Source organism: Enoplosus armatus, chromosome 23 (assembly GCF_043641665.1).
Source record: "Enoplosus armatus isolate fEnoArm2 chromosome 23, fEnoArm2.hap1, whole genome shotgun sequence".
Classification (NCBI taxonomy): Eukaryota; Metazoa; Chordata; class Actinopteri; order Centrarchiformes; family Enoplosidae; genus Enoplosus; species Enoplosus armatus.
Window position 1 is genome coordinate 5112302 of NC_092202.1, and position 27033 is coordinate 5139334.

At 40.2% G+C, this 27033-nt stretch overlaps 1 protein-coding gene and 3 non-coding genes across 5 annotated transcripts; 3 read left to right on the plus strand and 1 right to left on the minus strand.

The window, feature by feature from the left end:
- Positions 1 to 25217, minus strand: adissp (adipose secreted signaling protein). Of its 2 annotated transcripts, none has more exons than XM_070929768.1 (6): positions 25115 to 25217; positions 21776 to 21880; positions 15155 to 15294; positions 10341 to 10479; positions 7859 to 7984; positions 1 to 2329 (listed from the first exon to the last, which is right to left on the minus strand). In XM_070929768.1, exons 2-6 carry the CDS (start codon positions 21792 to 21794, stop codon positions 2229 to 2231), a joined length of 525 nt encoding a protein of 174 aa, XP_070785869.1. In that variant the 5' UTR covers positions 21795 to 21880; positions 25115 to 25217; the 3' UTR covers positions 1 to 2228. The 2 variants fall into 2 exon arrangements, with proteins under 2 accessions (XP_070785869.1, XP_070785870.1); XM_070929769.1 differs by having other exon boundaries at positions 25120 to 25184.
- On the plus strand, positions 2755 to 2825 carry trnag-gcc (transfer RNA glycine (anticodon GCC)). The gene has a single exon. It is a non-coding gene; the product is annotated as a tRNA-Gly (tRNA).
- trnag-gcc (transfer RNA glycine (anticodon GCC)) lies at positions 3231 to 3301 on the plus strand. Its single transcript has one exon. It is a non-coding gene; the product is annotated as a tRNA-Gly (tRNA).
- trnag-gcc (transfer RNA glycine (anticodon GCC)) lies at positions 6071 to 6141 on the plus strand. The gene has a single exon. It is a non-coding gene; the product is annotated as a tRNA-Gly (tRNA).
- Positions 25218 to 27033: the final 1816 nt, after the last annotated feature.

The following is a 27033-nucleotide window of genomic DNA, read 5'->3' on the forward strand; positions in this document are numbered from 1 at the left end:
TCAAACATACACACATTTTTATTCATGTTTGACATTAAAAAATACAAATCACACACACGGGGAGCAGATATCAACAAATAAACTGCTACATTCGTGAAACAGTAACCTACTGAGCACTTAGCACATAGCTTTACACTAAGTAGAAACAAACCAGACTTTGACCTTTATTACACGCAAGCAAACATCAAATAAATCTATTTAATCTGCGCTATACCAACAGCTTGTGGCCGACTATGTAGAGAAATGACACACAGAATTGTTTCCTTTAAGGCTGATGTATTCGATCGGGTTTAACAAAAACAAAAATGTAGATTCACACAGATTAAATGTCATGACTTTGTAAAAAAAGAGGGGTGTGACAGGGACACAGTGCAGCCAGATCATGGCACTTGCTCTATAAGTACAAATGTAAAGTAAGCAAAGCTGATGGACAATTTAATTCTTTTACAACTCTCTCTGATCTGCACTCGTACTGTGGACAGAGGGATGAGAGTCAGATACACCTGTTGGAAGCAAGCCGATGGAAGAAGTGGGATTTAACAGTGGAGTGACAACAAACAGGCAGCCGTTAGTGGATTTTTATTTCCCCTTGCTTGATCACCTGCTCCAAACTGCTCCACGTGTTTGCACAGTATGTGACAGGACGTGAAACAACATCGGGCTCAAGTTAAATGAGAAACAGGACGATGAAAGGCACTTGTGTCGCATGTGTGTTCTGAAGGCTTCATGAATTCAAACAAAAGAAACAAATCCATCCTGAACTCTGCCTGACTGGCTGCAGTGCGTTCTCATAAAGGAAAAATCCATCCAAAACACCTTAATGCAAGAGTATTTTCATTGTCAATTCATCTCATTGTTATTTTCTTGATTAGTATATTAATAGTTTGGTCCATCCAGCATCAGAAAATACTGAAAAAATGTCCCAAAGTGACTTCTTCAAATGTCTTGTTTTGTCCAAAAACTCAGATATTAAATTCACAAAGATATAAAAACAGAAAATCCTCACATCTGCAAAGCTGGGAGCAGAGAATATTTGGAGTTTGGGTTAAGAAAAATGCCTTAAATCATTAATCTGTTATCAGAATAACTGCAGATGAATTATTTTGTTGACTGACTAACCAATTAATCGACTCATTGTTTAATCTCTATTTAATACCCTTAAAAGCAGTACATTGCATTTGGGATTAAATGTAGTTGTTTTTTTAATTCTGTGGAAAGTTGCAAAACATAACAACATGTCAAAATGTTTCAGTGATCTAAAACAGCCACTAAACCTCAATAGATGCTTTTGTTTTGAGGCATTATTCTCTGTTTTTTTTCCCATTATTGCTACTGGAAATGCTTTCCTCACATACACCTGTTGAAATCAGTTCACATGTTCTTTGGGATTTCCAGGGAAATGCAGAAAAGAAGAACTGAAGTAGTCAAATTAGGAACAACATAAATGTCAATTACAGTTCATGAAATGCATGAAGAGCCTCACACACTAAAGATATACAACAGAGTGCCGTAGTTGGATTTTTCTTTTAAATGTGACCACACTGAAGCACCGTTTGACAAAAAGAAGCCGTCAGGCTGGAGGAGCAGCACATACAGTGGTCTGCAGTGCCCCCTTATGGTTAAATCGACTCATTACATCTTCACCATTGCTTATCAGTTCCAACTCCTTTTCCCTGAATTGTGGAGATTTGGATTCCCTCCTATAGGTCAGTTTCTAGCTACTTAATTAATAAAAGAGCCCTTGTTTACTCCTTCGCCTATAAACCCATGTGGGATACAGTTTGTACAGTTTGCACATCAGGATAAGCGTGAACTGGAGCACAAGAAGAGGCAGTGAAAAAGGATCTGAGGCTGCACTGATTCAAAGAGCGCTGCTGCCCTCTAGAGGTCCAGGAAGGACGACACAGGTTAACAATAGAATACATCACGGCGAAGAAAGGAGAGTTGGAGGAGTTGAACTGTCTGTTCAGATGCTGCCAACGTTGTGAAAGTCACAGCAGAGGAATGTTTTTGTAAATGTTCTCAGGATGCAAATATTCATTCACTCCAAAACCGAAGATAAATCACTCTACATTACGTGGCACTAAAGCATTTGTGTGTACACCTTTTCTATTAAAATGGCAAATGTGTGTTGTGTTAAATTTGGTAGGTGTACAGGTCTACCATGGCAGGTATGTGTGTGTATTTGTGTGTGTACTTCAGGTGGAAGGGGAGCAGAAACTTAAACTTCAGTCAAATCCTTGCCAGTCGCTCTGTTCAGAGTCGTACTCCAACTCCACTCCGATACAGCGGACTCCCTCCAGCAGCATTGGTGTACCGTGGTGACGATCTAGATGAAGTGGCAAAGAGAAAGAGAGAAATAAATTCCCAAATATCAGTCCAAAACTGCAAGAGTATAATCCATGCAGTGTGGACACAGCGCTCCTCTCTTTACATGCAGTAAACAGAGGAGGCTGGAGGAGGCCCAACTGGAGGTTTCCAGTCCCAGAAGCCGCAGAGCATGACGCAAGAAATGAACACAGGAAGTTAAAACTATTCACTCTGTACTGTTACAAACTGATGAACCTCTTCAGTTCCCTTTCATAGTGACTTACGAGCATCAGTTCTGGAAAATAATGCGTGCAAATGCAACACATACAAAGAACAGTTTTTGTCATGAAACAATTTAAACCACATTTTATTTGCTATTTTAGGCCTTGCTCACTATGAAATTGTGAGAGTGTCGAGCAGTGTATACCAGCAATTTGTATAAATGCATTGGTGGTTCAGTGGTAGAATTCTCGCCTGCCACGCGGGAGGCCCGGGTTCGATTCCCGGCCAATGCACAAATCCTTTTCCCCTCTCTCATGACGTAGGAGGATGATATACAGACACATTACATTTTCCATATAAAAACACGTACTTATTCACGTGACGTTATGATCGTTAGGGTTGTACAAATACCTTATTACCTGATACCTAATTTTCAGTAGCCATTAATCAATGTTTTACTTTAATGTCAATGTCAAATATTTATATTTCCTCTGACTCCAAAACCTAAAATAACTAACCTAAATAACACTCTACATTACGTGGCACTAAATCATTTGTGTATAAACCAATGTTTTACTTTAATGCCAATGTGATGTCTTCAGGTTGCTGGTTTTGATCAGTCAACGGTCCAAAACCCAAAGACATTTCATTTACAATGATAGAAAACCAATGCAAACACCTCACTATTCCACTAAAATGCATTGGTGGTTCAGTGGTAGAATTCTCGCCTGCCACGCGGGAGGCCCGGGTTCGATTCCCGGCCAATGCACAACACTTTTCCCACCTCCCATTCCTGCAAAAGAATTAGGGAAGTATATACAGACACACTGCGGTATGTTTTCAATATAAAAACAACTACTTAACATATTTCATTTACAATTATATAAAACATAGACAAGCAGCAAATCCTCACATTTAAGAAGCTGGAACTGGCAAATAGTTTTGTATTTTTTGCTTGATAAAAGACTTGAATGATTAAGCGTTTATCAGAATAGTTGTCAATTTATATTTGACTCCTTCAGTCACTGATCTAAACGCAGCCGCACAGCTGAGAGTGACAGCAGAGGCAGAGCTTAATCCTCTGATCTGGTCGTCATCCACGCCTCAATTACACACATACATCTGGACAGATGTTCAGGCCACGCTCTGCGAGTAAAAATAAACACTCACCCACACAACTACCACTCATCCTCACACACACACACGCACACATGCATGTATGCATACAAAAAAAACACACACACACTAGCTGTACTATATTTACACGTACACAAATGGAAAGACACATACGCCCCCTTCACCTAATTCTCCATCTGCTGACACAAACGACAGCGTTTCGTTCAGTCTTACTGACACTGATTTAAGTGGAGAAAATGAAAATTCATAACAGGCTCTTCTGCCTCAGAGAGCTTTACAATACAATGATGCTACAGTTTAGCACTTTTCTAAGTTACAAAGTGCTTTACAGCAAAAGAGAGAAATGGTGAAATGTACTAAAATTATAAGATAATAAGGCAAGTGGAATATCAAATAAAATGTAGTTTTAAGAAGTGATTTGCACTCAGTTGTTCACATGTAAAGTGCCACAAGTAGTTGTTAAAATAATGAAAAAAGGGAGTTAGAGAGAGAAGTTCAAAAACCTCGGACCAGTCACAGCGTCTGACCATGCAGGGCCCACAGGATTAAATGACTACAGACCCGTCGCCCTGACCTCTGTGGTCATGAAATCATTTGAACGCCTGGTCCTGTCCCACCTCAAATCCATCACAGACCCTCTGCTGGACCCCCTGCAGTTCGCCTACAGAGCCAACAGGTCTGTAGACGACGCCGTCAACCTGGCTCTACACTTCATCCTCCAGCACCTGGACTCCGCAGGATCCTATGCCAGGATCCTGTTTGTGGACTTCAGCTCTGCCTTCAACACGATCGTCCCGGCTCTTCTTCAGGACAAGCTCTCCCAGCTGAACGTGCCTGACCCCACCTGCAGGTGGATCACAGATTTCCTGTCTGACAGGAAGCAGCACGTGAAGCTGGGGAAACACGTCTCAGATTCGCGGACGATCAGCACCGGCTCCCCTCAAGGCTGCGTTCTTTCTCCCCTACTCTTCTCCCTCTACACCAACAGCTGCACCTCCAGTCACCAGTCCGTCAAGCTCCTGAAGTTCGCGGACGACACCACCCTCATCGGACTCATCTCTGGAGAGGATGAGTCTGCCTACAGGTGGGAGATTGACCATCTGGTGACCTGGTGCAACAGCAACAACCTGGAGCTTAACGCTTCAAAGACAGTGGAGATGGTTGTTGACTTTAGGAAGAGCGCAGCCCCACCCGCCCCCATCACCCTGTGTGACTCTCCAGTGGACACTGTGGAGTCCTTCCGTTTCCTGGGCTCCATCATCAGCCAGGACCTGAACATCAGCTCCCTCATCAAGAAAGCCCAACAGAGGATGTACTTCCTGAGGCAGCTGAGGAAGTTTAACCTGCCACAAAAAATGCTGGTTCACTTCTACACTGCCATCATAGAGTCCATCCTCACCTCCTCCATCACTGTCTGGTACGCTGCTGCCTCCACCAAGGACAGACGCAGACTGCAGCGTATCATCCGCTCTGCAGAGAGGGTGATCGGCTGCAACCTCCCATCTCTTCAGGACCTGTACTCCTCCAGGACCCTGAGGAGAGCAGGGAAGATCGCTGCCGACCCCTCCCACCCCGGACACCATCTGTTCGACCCCCTCCCCTCTGGCAGGAGGCTGCGGTCCATCAGGACCAAAACCTCCCGCCACAAAAACAGTTTCTTCCCCTCTGCAGTCAACCTGACAAACTCTCACTGACCCCCCCCCAGAACACAAACACAAGCTATACGTTATATTAACGTACATCACCCCTGTCCCCACTGCGTTACATTAACGCACTCACCCCCTACTGGACACTTTATCTGGACACTTTACTTTATTCTGGTCACTGCACTGTTGTTATTTATCTTATCTTATTTTTATTTTTATTCTTATTCTTATTTTAGCTTTTATATTCTACTTATTTGTTATCAAAACAATAGCACCTTCAGACCACAGCAAATTCCTTGTAATGTATGTTACTTGGCAATAAACAGTTTCTGATTCTGATTCTGATTCTGAGTATCTTAAAATCCATTAAACCTCACGGGGTGCCAGTGAAGGGAGGCAACAATGAGAATGATGTGTCCTTTTTGTCTTGTATTTGTTATTAAAGTTTTGTGACAGCGTTAGGAATAAGTGGGAGAAGAGTGAATGAGTATAATCCATGCAGTGTGTACGCAGCGTGGGAGAAAGAACTGACAGAGACGCAGTTCCTCCTCTACCCCCTTCTCTGCTTACATGCAGTTAAAGACCCTCCCCTGTGGAGCACAGGAACCTCCCATTTGGAGGATTCCAGTCCCGGATTCAGCAGAATATGACGCCAGAATTGTCATCGGACTTTTCATAGAAATTTTTTTGTAACACACTATGGTGGACCTTGCTCACTATTAAATCGTGAAAGTGCACCGTATGTCTTCACAAATGCATTGGTGGTTCAGTGGTAGAATTCTCGCCTGCCACGCGGGAGGCCCGGGTTCGATTCCCGGCCAATGCACAACACTTTTTTTTCTTCTCCTTTCTCCGTCATGTATAACTAACAAGAGATGCTATACAGACACACTGCAGTATCTTTTATATATAAAAACAAGTACTTATGATCGTTAGGGTTGAACAAATAACTATTTACAGTATCCATTAATCAATGTTTTACTTTTCCATTCATCGTTTCACCTGTGAATTGTCAATAATAATTGTCAATTTCCTACAGCCCAATGTGATGTCTTCAAGTTGCTTGTTTTGATCAACCAACAGTTCAAAACCCAAAGATATTTCATTTACAATGATACAAAACATAGACAAGCAGCAAATCCTCACGTTTGAGAAGCTGGAACTGGCAAATAGTTTTGTATTTTTGCTTGATAAAAGACTTGAATGATTAAGCGTTTATCAGAATAGTTGTCAATTTATATTTGACTCCTTCAGTCACTGATCTAAACGCAGCCGCACAGCTGAGAGTGACAGCAGACGCAGAGCTTAATCCTCTGATCTGGTCGTCATCCACGCCTCAATTACTCACATACATCTGGACAGATGTTCAGGCCACGCTCTGCGAGTAAAAATAAACACTCACCCACACAACTACCACTCATCCTCACACACACACATGCATGCATACAAAAACACACACACACACACACACACACACACACACTAGTTGTACTATATTTACACAGGCACAAATGGAAAGACACATACGCCCCCTTTACCTAATTCTCCATCTGCTGACACAAACATCAGCATCTAGTTCAGTCTTACTGACACTTATTTAAGTGGAGAAAATGAAAATTCATAACAGGCTCTTCTGCCTCAGAGAGCTTTACAATACAATGATGCTACAGTTTAGGAGAGCTGTTCTGCACTATACCCAAGATTTAAAACTCCCCTTGGTGTACTGAAAAGACCCTCTGCACAGTATGTTGATGTTGATGTTGATCATGTGTTTGTATTGTAAACCACATTTAGCTTCCTATATTTAAGGGCTGTTGGTGATTAACTTGTGATTTAGTGACAAGGGCTGTTACAGTGACTCTGACCCAGAGTTCAGAGTCACCAGCAGGGGGCAGCAGCACACAAGTGAAAATAGTGCAACCTTCAGTTTATCTGTCAGTTCTCACTTCAAAAGTAAGAGGCAGATATAAGAGTTTCCAACATGTTAGCTGTAGTAAACCTACTGGGCTTCAAAATGCAGATTTTAAAGATTTTAAAAAACAATTAGTCAAGTAATCGATTAGTGAATTGACAAAATGTAGATTCTCATGTTTCCAGCTTCTCACTTGTATTTTGGAGTTTTGGACAGTTGGTTGGACAAAACAAGTGATGTAAAGACATAACAATTTTGATTTTTCAGAATTTCCTTTGACATTTTATAGACCAAACCGTGAACTGAGAGAATAATTGTCAGATTAACTGATCGTGAAAATAATAAGTTTGTTTGAGGAAGGTTATGGTCTCTTCATCGCGCCACAGATCTGACGTTTTCTTTTGCCACTATTTTTCATCTTTTCAGTGAACGTTTAAGTGACATCCTTCATGTACATCATGATTCATTCGCTAAGTCTGTTTCCATTGCACTTTGGCGCATTTTGTTTTTATCCATACACAACTTTTCCACCTCAGCCAAGTGTGATATTTCAGCAAAATCATCTAGAAGCTGCAGCGTGTTGCAATGTAAACTGTGTATACACAGGCACAGAAAAATAAAGTAACCTCACCCATGACTCTGGCGTGAACTTTGACTTTAACACTGACGTCCTCGTTGGTCTCGCTCAGCAGCAGCACCTCCTCACACAGGACTCCCTCCTCCTGGGCCATGTACTCGCACGTCACCTTCATACCTCCTGGGAAACACACACAGAAAAAAATACAAAGAAGAAGAGAGATTGGATTTCCTGGAGTTTTACTACACACACACACACACACACATACACACATACACACTCTTTCTTTGTCTTTCTGCGTGAGGTGATGTTTTGAATGGATCAGACTGATACTAAACAGACAATCATGCACCCAAGACGACAAAATGTCCACATGATGGAAAAATACACAAACACAGCTGACTGATGAGCAGTCACAAGTACATCAAACACACCTAAACTCTGCCATTGCTAACATCAGCTGACACACGGCTCCACACACAGACCACAGTGTAACATAAAGGGTGTGAAGCTGAAAGTAAAGGTCAGTAACCTGCTTCAGTTACAGGCATGCAGTGGGCACGACTCCCAGAAACATTAGAGGATCACCCATGGCCCAAATTAGCAGGTTTAGTGGTGAGTGAGAATCCAGTAAAGACTCGCACGCATTCACGCTTGCTTTTTCAGCCCGCGCAGTAGCCAGATGTTTGGGGTGTACCACATAGGACAGCACAACGAGTGAGAGAAAGGCACATTTCCAAATTTGCAGACAATAAAGGTTATTATTATTGTTATTGTTCAAGACAAACACAGGAAAGTTTTATTACTCCTGAGAGACGGACTGCAGAGCTAACACTGTCTGAACTGTCCGTTGCTGTAATCCGCAGCCATCTGGTGCTCCGTGCAGCCTCTAACAACGCAGCTGAGAATCACTTGCAAAGTATTTCACCTGCAACATAAAACTAAACTTGTTTTTGTATTTGTATATTACACTCTGTGTGAATGTTCCATTGTATGTGGCTCAGGGAGACGACTTGTGATTAGGCACAGTGTGACTGGCAAAAGCCTCATAAACAAAACTAATTTAAAAGGGGATTTAAGTAATTCATGCAATTTGAGAGCATGTAGGAACGTTCACACAAGAGCAGTGGTGGCAAATTAGAGCAGAGATCTGATAAAAACTTCCACTGAAAAGGGAATAAATCACAATGCAACATGCTGGAATAATAATATTGCTGGGTTACAAGTCAGTAGGTAACAAGAAATCGCAGTATAGAAAAGTTAATTTATGTTTATGCTTATGTAAAAAAAATACAATATATACCATTATTGGACTTTTTAAAATCTCAAATACTTATCAGTATATCAGTTGGGCTGTGATGCAAAGTAAGCCTTAAATTAAAGGCAGAATGAGTAGGATTTGTTGGTTACAGTTTATAAAAACAACTTTCAAAGTCACCCCGTCCTCCCTGACTCATAGCTTCGTCTTGGATGCGAGCTTAAGATCTGGCACTACGTTTTTATAGAGTCCCGCCCCCTCACACCCTGCACGCTGTTATTGGCTGGGGGCTACACACCCACTGCCCAAAGGTTGACGCCCAGAAACGTCCCAGGCAGGGTCTCTGCAGATATAGACACTGCCACCCACTTCAAGTGGGTCACAAGTGATGATTGAGAAGGATTATTTTTCAGTCTATACATTGTTTTTTTTTGGGGAAAATCGTACTCATTCTGCCTTTCAGTCTGACATTGACATATTACCTCATCCAACATGTGCAGAGGGAGCTATTACAACTACAGGTGTGCTGGTCTAGACTGTAATCTCTGCTGGTGACGTCCCTGTCACTTTTAGTCTCAGTTTAATTTACCAAAATACCTCTTACTGTCCAGATGGGAGAAGCTCTGAGTTGATCAAAATGTTAATATGCTTATCAGTTATTACCGTGCACTCACAGCAATTAAGCTTAAGAGCATTAGGAATTTTTTTTTGCCATGGATTTCACCTTTCAGGCAACACACACGCTGCCGTATTCTCTTGGTGGAAGTTGTTGCTGCCTGAGAGGGAGATTGCAGACACTATTTTCCTCCACATAGGGAACAACTGAAAAAAGACGCTGGCGCTCTAAAAAAACACTATATGAACACAGGCCCTAAGGCTGCAATTGAATCCAAGGCAAATCCAAGGCAAGCATGTGAAGTAAAGTCATTTTACTGTTAAATTCTACTATTAAAAGGGTGGTATTTCAGGGAAGCTTGATAATAAATACAGCTAACCATGATATTGATCACAACCAACATAAAGGCTTAAAATTAGTCTCTAAGACAAGAGTTTGAATATTATGACACCCGTTCAGCCTTTTGCCAATCCAACCCCCTCCGAAGAAACTTTTTAAGCTGGGTGGGTGATAATTAACAAATTTCCTCCTGAACTGATGACCTATTCAGTGCCGGTCCATGGAGCTAATCAAGAAAAATCAAGAGGTCTTCATATTTTGAAGAGCTTCTTTTAGATTTTAGACGTCTTTATGTTGTTTTCCTCACTCTCCCATGAGCTCACCCTCTGGTGCGGGTGTGATATCAGTGATCCGGAGGTGTGGACTGGGTACTGGTGCCGGACACACATCCTTCCCCAGAGCTGGGACCTCGGGCAAGGTGAACACTATTTCATACCGGTGCTGCGTCTTTAGGAAGCCGACCTACAGTGAGAGAGAGAGAGAGATTTAGAGAGTTGAAAGGCAAAGAGTCAAGATTTAGCGATTAGGAGGGCTGCCTTTCTCTCTCCCACAAATGTTGGACTAATCCGACTGTAACATAGGGAGAGAGGGTGGGCAAGAGCAGAATAATGGAGAGAGGGCTTTATACAAAGGGAAATATGACCTCACACTGCATAGCAAGTCCATTACAGCTCAATAAATAAAGGATTAATTTTTATGAGCAACATGGATAAGTAATTCTCATAAGCACCACACTGTTGGGCTGAGTTTTCCTTGAGGGAGCCCTCTAATTGAAATCATTAGTTATTGCTCTGGTGATGTTAGTACACCCTCACCTCTGCCAGATTGGCAATTTGAGCCTGACGGGAAATAAAACTAAATCACCTTCTGGATTTCTCCAAAATCTTCCAATAGCACTAATCCCACGTGAATAGATTTGTCAGTAATTCAAGAGCTTAATCTTATTCATGGTTACGCCTTCTACATCAGTTTGGAGGGTGTAGTACAGACTCTCCAAAAGCTCGATCGCCCAAACATGGAGGACAATATGGATCCCCAGAATAAGGACGGATTTCAAAGACAAGTTGAGTATCTCTGACCTTTGCTTATCGTTAGCATAGCCAGAGCTAGAGCTGCAACAATTAGTCGATCGACAGAAAATTAATCTGCAACTATTTTTATAATCGATTAAGTAATATTTCAAGCAAAAACTGACAAATATTCTATGATTTCAGCTTTTCCAATCAGATAATTTAGAATTCATTAGAAACCGAATATCTTTAGGCTTTGGGCTGCTGCCCCGACAAAACAAGCAATTCGGTGACTTCACCTTTGGATGTGGGAACTAGAACATTTTAACGATTAACTTACTAACCAAAAAAAGATTAATTTATCGCTACGTGCATTTTCAGACTGACTAAAATAAACAAAATTCAGAAGAAAGAAATGACGCAACCAAATGTAACACTCTGTCTTATATCCTGTTGCTGCTGCATACAGAACAATTCACACATTTTCAATCCATATTATCCATGAGCTAAATTTAAAAAGGAGACTACAAGGTGGGCAAGTGAGAGAAAGAGCAACAAAGAGGTAGAGAGAGGGAGAGTGATGTAGAGGTAGCAGCCTAATATTTAGCAAAGAGAAAAATTCATGAGGGAGTCTTCACAGAGCGAGGAAAGCCTCACAGAGGAGACAGGTAAAAAAAAGAGACAGCGAGAGAGAGAGAGAGAGAGAGAGAGAGAGAGAGAGAGAGAGAGAGAGAAGGAGACCGCAGGGAAGTGCAGGCAACGAGAGATAAGCCTAAAGCCCCTCCAGCTAGAGCTGCAAACGGCAGCTTCAGCCCCACACGACCCCTGGTTAAAGCAGCGTGCAGAGCAGAGGCTGCAAACAGCATGAGGAGAGAAAGGAGAGAGGGAACACTGTTGGAGCACTGCAGAGAAAAACAATAATCGGAGGCCCACGCATGTCCAGAAACCGTCCATGTTAAAATTGATTTTGTCTGAATTTCATGCTGCAGAATTGGACAAAAAGAGAGTTTGTGAAACGATGGAGACCAAAAAATGACACTTCAGTTAGTAAGCAATTTAATGTATTCCTAGTTTACGAGTCTGATGTATGTATGCACTACTGAGCGATGACAGTAACATGTCACTCCTAAAAGACGTACTATGTGTCACACTGGGAGTTGGACACACCCAGAGAAACAAAGAACTCAGCGTTCATCCAAAACAATGGTGCAATTCTGTGGTCAACTTTATGAACTTGTATGTCCCTCAGTATTTGTTCACAATGCAAAAGAAGAAGATAAAATAAAAAAAATGCAGAGTCAGGAGATAATTCTCTGTGGGTTTGTCACTACGAGCCGCACCTTTCACATTACAGTTATTTGATCCATTGTTAATAGAAAAATATTGATTAGTGCTGCTTTAAATTAAAAACAAATACCAGTATAGCCTCTTCAATTTCCCTTCTTTTATTTTATGGCAATGTTTCCTGGAGGCAACCACACATCCTTGTAGTCATTAACCCTTAATCTGCTTACTTACTGTAATATGACAGTTAATGTGCACGTAAACCGACTGAAAAATGTTCAGAAACACTTGCTTGTGTCACACGCACAATAATTAGAATTAAAAATGTGTGCAACGCTTCTTCAGCTGATCTCTGTAGCACCAACAGCTGCTCATTTCCATCCATTACCTCACCATCTTAATCAGACACAGCACACTTAAAAAGCTTTGAGAAACACACACACACACACACTCTGACACATACAGGCTGCTCTGTAACTGTGAACAGACAAGTTTGTAGTCCATCTAGACACACACACACACACACTCACACACACACACTCACACACTCACACACAGCTTTTAAGCAAATTGATTTGGCTGTGAATTGGCTTCAAAGCTTGGAACGGCTTAGTTACAGTGAGCGTGTACAAAACTTTCCTTTGGGAGTATAACTGACGAATAGCAGAAGAAGAAGGCTAACCTGAAAGCCCTCTGAATGTGTTTGGTGTCTATTAAGGCAGATATACCATCCAGGTTTAGTGCACTTGTATCTTCAACCTGGGAAAGTCATATTTACATTTAAATCTGTCATAAATCCACAGAAAAATAAAGTGAGGAAAGGAATTTCTGAGTCGCTGAACTCATCAACTGAAGTGAGGAGGTTAGGCTTATTCAGTAACAATAAAAGCAAAAATGAGAACAAAGAATGCTTAACTCATTCTGTTATACTGATATAAACGACTTTAAACGATACTCTTAACTGCAGGCGGGAAATATTTTCAAAAGCCATTCTGAAAACGTGAGTTACTTGAGAAGAATTAGGGTTTGTGTGCCAGCCACGGAAACAATGACTTGTTAGGTAACTCATGTGGTCGGTCCTCTGCCTGTTAGCATGTCTTTTCTCAAACATTTAAATCCGTGCTTTTGAATTGCTCTCACATTAGGAGCTATTACTCATTTACTGTCCTCATCCAACATCCAGAGGCAAGCGAGAGTCTGCAGCCACGCTAGCGTCTCTGTGAGGCACAGCGATGCTTTGACCTAAATGCTAACGTCAGCGCTCTGACATGCAGATGTTTAATAGGTATAAAGTTTACCATGGTTACCATCTTAGTTTAAACATGTTTCATATACGCAACCCTTCATTAGCATCATGATCATCAGCAGCGTCACTGTTAATGAAGTCTGTACAGCTGAAACAAGTTCATGGTCACTGATCTGTCAGGATGTTTTTCCACAGGCTCCTATTATTATGGTTTTTGAAGTTTTGGAGCCTTTGGCGCCTTCTGTTGCCTTTGCTTGGCTCCTGAGTTGAGCACCTTCAGGGTTTAAGAGCTGAAAGCAGAGAACAGATGAGAAGTCTGATATCATTGTTCTGTGCCTTTATAGCCGACAGAGGAGATTAACGGTGATGAGAAAAGACTTTAATCTTCTCTGCTGGATGTTTCGCAGATAAAGCCCATCAATGCTCGTAGAAACTGAGGGGACTGCCCCACTAGATCAAAGAGTTACCTTCTAATATTATATCCACCATGAAAACCATGGCACCCAGAGGAGTCGAGCCCCCAATTATGACCAATTACCAGACATTCAGGGCCAGTGGGCTATACAGATACCGTTGGTTTGGCCTAGGCTTTTATTTAGATTGACTATCACTAGATTCATGAATTTGAAGATGAAATGATATAGGATATTGTGCCTGTACAGTATGAACTTTGTATTTTGTGTTGGCCTTTAAGCTGTTGGCTCCTAGTCTTGTCCTATCTGCTATACAGTTTGTCAGGCGTTTTAGCTGCACATTTTTTATGTGAATCTGATCCACAAAGATATTAACTTGGACTTGGATTAAGATATCTGCTGTACATGGTGTCCATGAAGCAGATGGAGATTGAATAATGTCCGTAGGCTGGGCAGAAAAGTACTGCAGACCATTTTTTATCCAAGGGAGCATGCGATGATGCCAGTTGATAACTGAGCTTGGTATCATTATCTTATAAAGAAGTGGCTCCAAAAATGTCCAGTATTTTAAAAACAAATGCGTCATAAAATCAATTATTATTTTCCTCTATATTACAACAACTGATAACAACAACAATTTTATAAGCTGGACATAAAGTCAGTGGTATCAGCAAAAACTAGGTATTTCTTAAAAGAGTCAGTGGAGAGAAACAACAATTTTATTCTTTGACTAATATCTCAGTCATCTTTCTTATGATTTAAGACTCAATTTTATGTATTCTTTTAGACTAAAGCAGTGGTGCACGATAAACGTAACCTCTGACTGCTACCATCACTCTTGGGTTGTTGTGTGATCACATCAGGGTAGAAAAGAGGACTGCTGTGATTGAAGATAACATTGACGGCAGAGCAAGGTCGTCTCTTTTGTGAAAATCAGAGTCACAAGACCTGAATTTCAAACAGAACATGTACCAACAGCAGAAACAGACTGAGACAATGAGTAGTAGTAAGTGAGTAATTCACTGAGAAGAACAAGAGACAGTACTCAGTCTCAATGTTCACAAACCTGGAAACCGAGAAAAATGAAACAAAGAGTTAAGGAAAAAATTCAAGGCAAAGTGAAAACAAATATTACTCGTCCACCGTAGCTATCAAGTGTCAGGCTATTGCAAGGTTGAACGCACCTTGACCATGAAGTTGCCGTCATCCTCCGGAGTCACCATGACGACGGAGTCATGCAGCTTTTCATCGAAGTGAACATGTGATGGGGCACCGGCAGCGGGGGGTTCCTCTGAGAAGCGCACGCCTCCTGCCTTCGCACAACCTGAGCCAAAGGGAAGAGGGAAAAGCCGCTGAAGGTGGGACATGTGCACAAACACTCAAGCTGGATCCCTTTAAAGGGAAAAAAAATGTGTTAAACTCGCCAGTCTGAATGCTCAGGAAGCTGTAAAGGCCTGAAAAACACTACAGGCATGTGTATATATATATATATATATATATATATATATATATAAAATTCAAGGAAAGTCAGACTTTTATTTTAATTAATCATAATTGTTGCATGTCACTATTCACAATGTTTAAAATAAGTAGGAGTAGGAGTAGAAGGATTAATCGACAACTATTTTCAAGAAAACATCCTGTGTGGATTTGCTGCTTTAAGACTGCTGATCGCACAAAACAAGTAATTTGAAGAAGTCACGTTGGGCCTCTAAAAAATTGTGGCAAGCATTTTTTCAGACATGTTATAGACAAAATTATGAATCAATTAACCGATAAAATCACGTGCAGATTCATCTATAATTAAAGTGAGCAGTAGTAGGAGCAATATAAAACTGATTTAAATTTCAAATCATACTAATAATTTGCCTAGCTCTACTTTAGCAGATTGTATTCTTGGTATCACAGCAGTGAGGGACCAATATACAGTTTTGTTTTGACAATATTGACTTTTTTTTTTTTTTAAATACCAGCAATTGTCTTCCCGTGCTAATATGATAAGAGTTTCCTCACTGACCACCATCAAAAATAGTTTTGCTTTGAAACTGAAAAACTTTTGAACCCTAGAGATAAACAAAATAAAGATGGCCTTTTAAATGGTTCATTTAATAAGGTGATCTTAGACTGCTACCAAATACAATGTGCCATCAAACTTCCCATTACAATGAAATAACATTACAAAGTCATCTACCCCAGTCTCCATGGGATCTCAGTGTCAAAATAAAGAAGTTAAAGAAGTTTAGGCTTACAAGCTAAACATATGATTTCCCTTTAGGTTCTAGTGCTCTCCTATGACACTGAGGCACACTGATATTTATTGTTCTCCTGACCAGGCGTTCAGTCCCAGCACGAGAGAATGGAAACTTTTTCTCCAAATAAACGCCCTCCTACCAAAAGAAAAAACAATAATTCTCTGTGACAATAAACAATTTATCTGCTCAAAGGGCTTTGGGTCTGATTACAGAGCATCGCTTTCCCAGAGCTCTAAGGCGACTGAAACATGTACAGAAGCTAAACAACAGGAGATAGATAAACAGCACAAAGAATATGCTCTGCTACATTTAAACAACCTTTTACATGTTTATTAAATATTCTATTAATACGAGGTTGTCCTTTAAGAGTCACTGGGACTCATCAATCACTTAAATTTTAATATAATTTCCCATGGAAGCTCTTCACAAATGGCTGTTGCAGTATGTTTGAGATTGCCATATCCAGCATCAATTATTCTCGATGTATTCAAAAAAGACCTCAAAGGTGCTCCAATCAGCAATATAACCACCATGCTTGAGTTTTGTTTTGTAGCCAATATTACTGATTGCCAACTCTATCAAGAGCTCTGTGGCAACAAAGCATAGACGTGTCCATCTAGCTCTGATTTTAAGTACCGAATCACCTTCTAAAATAAAAACGCACTCCTCAACTCTCTGTGTTTTGGCACTACTTCTCTGGCATGGGTGTATTTACATCCAGACTCACAGGGTGTCATAGAAAACACAGGAGGCATTTTCACCTCCACACTGAACAGGTATCTGGATTCAACATTATTAATTCAGTAAGCTCGACGTTGGCTTAATTAACGTTGGCTACAAAACAAGGCTGGTGCACAGCAGTCACGCTGCAGATGGAAGATTTACATTTCTTAGATTCCCTCATTTAAAGAGTAATGACTGGATTAAATCATAGTTTATTAAGTTCTAAGGTGCACAAATGATCATCAATGTACACTGCCTTGAGAGTATAAACTTTAAAAGGCAGTGAAATCATATTTTCTCAATCAACTTTTTACTATGAGCAATGGGGTCCTGCATTAACCCACAATTTTCTGCCAAAGTTAAAACAATTTCAGCTATTTAACACAAAGAGATTTGATTATGATTCTGATGGGTTACTGTCAATCAAATCTGATCAAACCACACCCACTGATGAAGCACATCAGCTTGATCTCGTAATAAATACCTGGATGTTTTATTTTTTTAAATACAAACTTTGATTGTTCAGTCATACATAGTTTGGAAACAAAGTTTTAACTCCAATTTAAACTTTAATCAGGTATTCTTGCCAACCTGACAGATGGGAAGATTTCATTCTTTTATGTACTTTTTCAAATAAGCTTAAAATTGGGATTTGCCTCTCCTTTTCTTCACATTTATTGGCAGAGGCATTTCCTCCCCTTCATATCTGGACCAGAAATATTCCTTGAAGTCAAACACAAGATTTTTGTCAGAAGAGGATCATTTCTGTGCCAACATAAGGTGGAACTGGTGCCATCTGTATGAATAATTGAGCTAACAGAGCAGAGCCAGGTAATAATGTAACATTTATCCTGAAGATCAAACCCATAGCAACATAATGAATTTCTTAATCCAAAACAACAGCAGATGACGCATGCCTTTCTCTGACTCAGATGAGGGAGATATGTGAAGGGATGCAAAGCTGTGCATATTATATTAAAGATGATCGATGTTTGAAAGGTTCAAATGCATTCTAGTTATTACTGAACAGCCAATTCTACAGCGTATAATTGCTTTAATTGAATGCATATGTCCTTGCATTACATGAAGCACAGGTCATTACGGTCCCACTTGGGCCCAGTTCCATTAAATTTTTATACAGACTCACATCCGAGATAAGAAATCTGGGTCACAATAATGAGTTCAGGAGTTACATCATGTTCCATATGTGCAAGATCACTCTGTTGAAATGGAAATGAGCGGTGGAGGGTGTGCTATATTACAGTATTATTTAATATCTGAAGCTCTTTATACAAAAGATCACCTTGCAATATTAACAATATCCCATAATGGAAGTTCTGATCCAAGATACACAAGATGTAAACTAACCAAAAACACGACTTTATGTACCTTATTATTCTGTGATCCTAGACAGCGCAAGTCTCTCCTAAATCCATTCTACTCCATTCCACTCTATTGGTATAGAGTTGCGAAGAAGGAACATCTGGGTGTGGATGCATTTTTCTTTACTGTAAACTCCCCTTTCAAAGTTACTGATGTGCTCAATGTTCCTCAACACAGAAATCTCCTAGATAATATCACAATACTTTAGCTTAATATGTTAAGGCCATCTGTTTTAATTATTTCACGTTTGTGTCATGTTGTTTTCTGTCAGTCGCGAGTCAGAGCGACAGCAAGTTCAAAAGGCTTGGCCCCATAATTGCCTAAATTCATCCAAAATAGAACAAGAATCACAAAGACACATTATGTTATTTGCACACAAAAAAACATAGCTCAGTGATTGGATGTTTCTTACCAAAATGCATCTTGAGTAGTTGTTAACGTCTCTATCCAAGCCTTAGAAGCACTGACCTTACATTGTCTTCAGAAAATGAATGGAACTTTTCCTTCCAGAACCCCGAACATCCAAAATAGCAGCAGCATTGTTCAAGTCATTCATCAGTTGTATACTGCAATGAGGACTACAGCTGTACTGTCCTCAGGAATCCTCTCAGCACAGCTTCATTAATTACTTGCCTCAACAAAAGCTCTACTGACAGCTCCAAACAAGAGCAATAAATATGACTCTTTCTTTATAAGCTATAAACTGCAACACAAGCTCATTCATACCTTTGCAGTTTTAATGTACTATTGCATAATGTTTGAGTGATCAACCATTTGGAACCATAAAATGCTACTAATTCCCTAAAAGGCCATCAAGTCGTTTCACTCCACAATGTTTATACCACTGTGCAATGTGTGCAGTATCACCTGGCTCAGTTTGGGCCTTCCTGCCACGACAGGTCCCATCTCCATTGCCATCACTATGGTTATTAATTTGTGGACCAGCTGGCGGCTACCTTGTTTGCACAGGCAAAACATATCTGTCACTGGCCCATTTTACCGCATAATTATAATCTTTGCTCTTTCACCTCTGACTTTTGTCTTCGTCGTTTATATTTGATGGAGTTGCACATATACAAACAGCATCAAAGCAGTAGCGCTCAGGGCCAAGCCTCTGTGTCAGGCTCATTATCACAATACTGAGATCTGTGGTCTTTCCGAGAGGTCGCATAATCTCAGACAAAGCCAGGGCAACGACACACACACACACTTACCCTCTCAGTAGTAGCACACTGATAACCACACAGATGCATGTGCACACACAAATTAATATACACGCGTGCACGAACTGAACTGGCTTATTTCAGATTAATCTCTATCTACTTCTGTCCCTCCACTAATCTGTCTGTCGGTATATCTGCTTCTGCTCTGCTGAATATTTCAGTGCTCTGTTAGCCTATAAGCCTTCTTCTCCGAACTCTTTCTCTTTTACCAAACTGTCTGTACAAGCCAAATAAAGCCCAAATCTGCATGTTTGTACAGGGAAAAAACGGCAGGTATAGGACCAAAAAGAAGCCCCGCTACAATTGATCAGCTGTGTCGTGTGATTGTTTATTCTAAAAAGCGCTATGGCCAGCATGTTTTGCATGCATTTCCTTCCTATTTTGATAAACTTGTCGTCTCTCCTTCCACTGTAAATTAATTCAGTTCAAATCAAATTCAATTATGTTTTAAGTGCATTGCTCGTCAGCCGTACAGTTAGATTGCACAAATCCATCTCTGTCTATCCGTCTCCTTTTGCATCTCTTCTCCTTGCCGCTGTGTCTTCAGAGCCATTTGTCTGTTACTATATTTCAAAAGAAACACAAATGTCATTGACAACACCCATACAGTATTGTCGACTATATTAACATAATAAATAAGTGATCACAAAGAAAGTTTAAGGAGATAGTGAGCTGGTAACCATATCAGTGTTTTACAAAATACTTGATTTCTCCTGTTCACACTCAAAGTAATGACGAGCTCTTCAACTTATTCACTTGGGAGAGTGTTTCAAAAAGCTAAGAAAATGTATGCGTTCACATTTTTCCATGTTAGCGTAGACAAAGGTTGATTGACAAACTGTCATGGTCCTTCAGACATCCTTGCCCATTGTAAAATTGTTCTAAGGAAACAAGACCAAAGACCATACCATAAAAGCTTCAGAGCTCTTATTTCTAAGATAATTGTATTCTCCCAAAGGTGGCAACACATTCCCTTCCTCTCACTGTCAACAAAACATTCTTCCTGTGGCATTTCAGTCCATCCCAGACACATGAAAAGTACATTTTGTAAAATGCCGTCAACAGAAAGTCAATAGAGGTTCCCTTTGCACCAGCCTTCAATCAGTGACCTTATCAAAGGACAAAGGCCTGCAGAGTGGTCCTTGAGGACAGCTAGTACCCACACTCCAGTGGGGAGGAGATGAAGCATATTCATGGTAGTAATATAAATGTGATGAGTCATTTAAAGCTATCTACCAGGTCTTAGGCATTTTTATTGAGCCCTTCCTGCTTTTGAGGAAATAAATTTGCTTGCCTTCACAAAAATCTGTCGTAAAGCTGCTGACATGGACTCTCCTGGATCATCACAACCTTTTCCCAAGAAACCCAACCAAAAGGACAAATCAATTGTGAATTTTAATTCAATTGATTAACCTTCCTGGAATGCCCACAGGATGTCTCACTGGTGAGAAGATCCATTTGGGGTTCTCAATCACAATAAATTATACTCAACCAGGTTTTATTGCAACAGCCAAGCCCTTCAAAGAAACCTTTAATGCAGGGGAAAGATTAAGGCAGTTTAATTCACACAGTAGATTAAATGATACAGCTTCAAACATTGTGATCGCTTCCTGGCAGAGTAAAAGGGTTTATATGTACAGGAAGTAATCCACCCTGTGCACTACAATGTCGCTTTGAGCTAGATATGAGTTCCTGCACTATATGCACCTGTCATTTTCATTTTTGTAAATCATTGCTATCAAAATTGCAACTGTGGATTCATTCTGACTCTGATCAACTTTAAAATCAAATATAAAACAGCAGCGATGGAACAATTAAAGTTAAACACTAAATAAGGCATATGGGAAATCTGGATTTAGGAGCAGTAGACTGGTTTTCTTTCTGTTACCAAACTGGGCTGGTTAGGACTTTCTCTGTACCTCCCTCACTTCCCCTAAAATAAATGTAAGCTATTAATTTTGCAGCCTGTTGCCACACATTTGATTTATTCAACAAAAACAAAAGACCTGAGACAGTGGGTTAGCCTGAGCTGCCTACATCAATATTAACTGCTGCTTGCCCTGTCTGCCTCAAAGCGTTATCTAGGATTTATAATGGTTTCCACAGCTTCCCAAAGCTGTAGAACATCACTACTGAAAGACTGAAAGAAGTACCTTTAAATATGAAAGGTTGGTGAACATCACAGTAATTACAACAGGCAATGAATACAAAAATAAAAACTCACTCTTCTTAGCAGCAGCCATGTCACAGGAATTGGTCCAGCACAGACACACTTGGACACACACTGTCACAGCCTTGTCATCTCAATGGGTCTGCCCTCAGAACAACCCTGCAAAACAAGACAATGAGAGAGAAGCCTTTAGCAATGTATATATATAGAGCCAAAGAGAGAGACAGAAAACAATTTGCAATGATTAGATCAACAGGAGAGCACTGGAAGATAAGGAGGAAGTTAAAGGTTGTAATACATGAGAGAGAGATAAAACAGAGAAGTAACAGCTCGCCACAGTAAGCTTCCCAGGGTGTTTTTCTTTCTAAATCCAGGACCTCAGGTTAGCCTGTATTTCAGATGAGAGCACAGCTGTTAGCGGCACAGACAGCTAGACAAGCCAGGAGTACCAGAGATTCTATCAGAGACTTCAATTAAAGGAAAACAACAAAACAGTCTAAGAGGATTAGCATGGGGCTGAAGCTGCTGTTTGTGGGCTTCGCACAGATGGAAAACGTTCATCACATCTCTGGGAGGTGCTTAATATGAATATGGAAATAAAGACAAGACACAGTACATCTGTACATAGTACAATGCATCATAACAATGTAATGGTAGCACAGCAAAAGTGAAAGAGATAGTTGGCAGGTCTATTTAATCTACTGCCACAATAATACTCAACAGAACAGTCTTATTTTCAGGCACTACTGCTGTTATACAACAATAACCAACAGGTGTTCTGTCTGACTAGTTTCTCCTAAGCTGTGACTTTACATAATGTTAAAAACCAAGTGAAAACTTTACATGGCCACAAACAACATTATCACACAACCCCCACTAATGTTATCAGAAGTGGCAGTTGTAGTTGGTAGAATACTACTAATTGTAATAGTAGTATTTGCAGGAGTGACGCTAAATCCTTACGTGGTTAACACAAGAATTGGGGCAGCAACTGATGTTATTATTAGTACAGAAGCAGGCCTACTGGTGCTTTATGAAAATCAGCTTGAAGGGCATCTTTAACCAATCAGGCAGCATGGGCAGCACTAACCATTAAACACCAACATACCAAACTTGGCATGCACGTTTGGAAGTGCCAAGTTTATAAAACACTATTACACCAATCCTGTTTTTTGTGTTTTCATTGCTCCTATGCATTTGTTTTGTTAGCCCTACAAGAAAGAATACATATTCACACACCACATCTCCCCACATCATGATCAAGATTTATTGACTTTATATTTCAAGAGAGGACTTACAGGGGGGGGGTTCCTTTGAGAAAAAGTCTTGTTTCCTCTTACTCCACTCTGGACAAATCAAAAATCTGATGCTGCTGGTGTAAAAATTGCCTTGGAAATATTCTTGTTCAAAGATACCAATTGTGCAAAGTCCAACCTTGTCCTTAGAATTCTTCTTCCTTTTAGTCGGGGGTATTTCCATTTAATTGTTGTTGTCACACATTTTCTAACAGGAACCAATCGCATCTGTGAGACCAGTGACCCCAAGAATCACTTGTGGTTTGCACTTCCTTCTTTTTATTGTAAAAGGGCTGGAAATGAAGACGCAGCGAGCGAGAATCAGCACCAAAGTCTTTGCTTTTCTTGCTGCAACATGGGAGGGAAGGGTGTCACATCATGGAACAGAAAGCTTACAGTGTCACATCCACTGAGAGTAGTTTGGAGGATGATCCACTTTCAAAAGTACGAAATATCAGTGCTGTTTTGGGCGCCTAAATGGGTCGCTATGATTAGAAAAGCACTGAGGAGATTCAAATGTACACGCCTCCAGCTGTGAGAGCAGCAGGGTGCCATGTAAAGTATGTCTGATTGGATGGAAAAACTGCTCATAGGTGTTTACATAAATGCTTGATTGCTGTCACATCAAATACATTAATGAAAGACATAGTGTTGTCATTGACCACTACCACTGTATACAGCTTGCTGAAGGATAATTCCTTTTTATTGCACATAGTATTTTTGTAGTCATGGCCATCCCTCTTATCAGTAATACTTAGATTGTACTCACAGAGTTTATTGCTGAGAACTGGAAATGCAGTTACATCATTAAAAAGGAATCCAACAGGACAAGATACACGAGCAGTCAGACTATCAGACAGGCTTTAAACAAATTCCCAGGTTAGCCAAACGTCAACTTAGACCTACCATAGATAGTGGTTGAAGATACTGTTCCACACAGATATTTATATAAATGAGTTGTTAATTACCTAATAAACATCATTGGTAACATCTGTATTTTCACACTGTTAACCGCTGCATTGTACAGACTGGTTCCTTCAAAGGTTGTGAACATTGAACAATTTACATGCATGACCACATTATGTAAATCCTGAAGCCCAACCAAGCTTTGTTGCTGACAGCTCTCGCTCCGCTCTGTGCCACAGTTGATAAATTAAAACTGCAGATGCCACAGAGAGCAGCAACAGGTACCCATCTCCTGCTTTGAATTTATGCTTGTTATTTTGGGAAAGTGATTTGAGCTCCTCTGTTTGAAACAGACACACGCTGGGAGTGACAACATAACATTATGTCACTATTCTGTTTACCCTGTATGTAGCGCTTAACCTTTGTTCTTTATTGAACCAGTCAATAAACTGACAATAAGGCGATTAATTGATTAGTGGATCAACAAAAAATTAATCTGGACCCTGGACAGGTCTGCAGTCAATCCCAGGGTCAATCAATCAATTATTAAAGTTGTTTTTTTAAGCAAAAATTACAAAGAATTTACTGGCTACAGCTTCTCAAATGTGAATATTTGCTTATTTTCTTCATTGTTTATGATAGTAAACTGAATATCTTTGAGTTTACAATGTTGGTCAGACAACATAAGCTATTTAAATAGGTCAACTTGGGCTCTAAGAACTTATGGTGGCCATTTTCACTATTTTAGACAAAGCAATTAATCGTGGAAATTAAAACTCAGTCATTAGTTGCAGCCCCAATTCACTATAAAGTTAAATATCCCCCACTACCTGTCAACCCTGCATGAGTTACAGCATACTGCAGCTCTTGTTTTACATGGACTAAAGTTGAAATTAATTAAAAGTCACCTGTGAATCAATGACGCAGCGCAAAACAACACAACATAACATAACATAACATAACATAACACGGCTATGACTGAGGCATAAATATACTGAAAGTGACTTAAGTCACATTAATAACACTGAAGTTAACATTATTAACTGGTGTCACAGCAACATAAACCCACATGTTAGCTAGCCGTCCTGACAGATGACTCCGTCCTTGCTGGTGTAAGTAAGTAATTTCCCAAAAAAGTTGCCGCGTTAGCACAAACGTAGATTTCTTTTGTTTTGTTTTCCGGCAAGCTTACCTTACTTTCTTTCACGACAGATGAAACTCGTACACCGAAGTGTAACGTTACAGATAGCCGAGACCGTCTTCGTCACCTCTGTGGAAGTGTTGTTCGGTACAGGGAGTCCAGCTAGCACCACCACCAGCTCAAAATACAAGCGGACACCAAAGCCTCCACTCCCCTCTTTTCTTCGCTACACTGTCTCTATCGGACAATTTCCGCATTTGATCACGTGGTTTTGGTCGCGGCTCCTCGTGTGCTGCTTACACACGTTTTCTCACTGATGGTTAAATATAATAGACTCTCGGCTGGTTTGCTGAGACACCTGTACCGCAGCTCTCTACTCTGTTTCGCTGAGAGGTGAAGACCGACGTTGGTTGTAAGGCAGCAGTTGACCTCTCTCCATCTATAGCCACTAATGCTTTATTGTAGTACAATGGCGCCATCTAGTGGTGCTTTGAGCGCACAGGTCGAGTGAAATTTAAATTCTGTAATACGTTTTTAAACCAATTGTTGCCAACCTTTTGGCTAAAAATTAATTTATTTTAAGCAACAATTTATGCAATATGTGTTCCTTATCACTTTAATCATTATGTGCACCCCCCTCCCCAGATTCATCTTGAGACCCAGGTTGGGAACCACAGTTTAAATGTAAATCCTGCAGTTGAATCTAAGCTACTTCTTCAAACATACAGAAAACATTTTTCTTTATAGGATAAATATGATATCGTTACAGAATATAAACAGCATATAAACTCAGTTTGAATGAAAATGCTTCGTACACGTTTATGTATCAGATTATTACTAATTATTCTGCCCAATCAGTTGCACCGTTTTTTAGGCATATTATATTGCCCTTACATGCAGATCATCACAGACGATGCGTGACGGGTCGTCACAAAGCATCTCTTTAATACAGGTGTGCGCACACATTTATAACGAGAAAAAACTAAATACATACAAATCGTGAAAAGACAGACTTGTTAAGGAAGGATAGATGACAGTAATGTAAAGCATTATTTTATAATTTAGACAAAGTTTACGACATTTGCGGCAGATTTCTTTTTATCCAGCAGCCCGCACCCCTCCTGAATGCAGTGGTCCACATGGTCCATCTCGCCCTTATGGAAAAAAAAAAACTTCAAGGTAGAGCATCTCAGAACAAGTTGTATCGCACTTTTGCAGTTTCGTTAAACTTTATTTTAAACGTTATTCGGCTGAAAAGTGAAGGTTAAATCTATCGTTATCAAGTTTTCGGCTCTGAAAAGGCATTTTTACACGGCTTATTTTATTTCTTTGATGCGCACCTGGAGGCCCAGCACCGAGCACCACCGCCCACCGAGCCGGAGTTTGAGATTTCAGCTAACGCTAGCTACCTTCAACATGTCTTCACGGTAAGAATGTGATTGTTTAGTAAATTTGAATGATTGGTTATGAATAAACTGTTACAGCAAAGAATACGTGTTTCTTGGGTAAAATACTCAATGGATGTAGGAGTAATTACTGCGTGACCTGTAAATTAGCTGTTGAGTGAAATATGCTAATATAGTTAGAGGCGTTAGCTTAAAACGTTAACGTTGATTAGCATTAACATGGTGTTAATGATTCAGTAGTTACTGTTCAGAGCTTGACCTCTTGCAGGTGTTATTGTGTGTTGAGTTAAGAACTTATTTGGAAATATGGACGTAAGAGTTTATAACCGAAATTAACGCAAGTTCAGGTCGGCACGTGGTCGATGGCGTAGTTGAGTGAAATATGCTAATGTAGTTAGAGGCGTTAGCTTAAAAAGCATTAACTTCATGTTAATGATATGGTAGTTATTGCTCAGAGTTTTACCTCTTGCAGTGTTATTGTGTGTACTTCATGTATTTTAAGTGTGTTGTGTAAAGAACTGATTGGGAGTCATGGAAGTAGAGTTAGTTGTTACAAGTTCATGT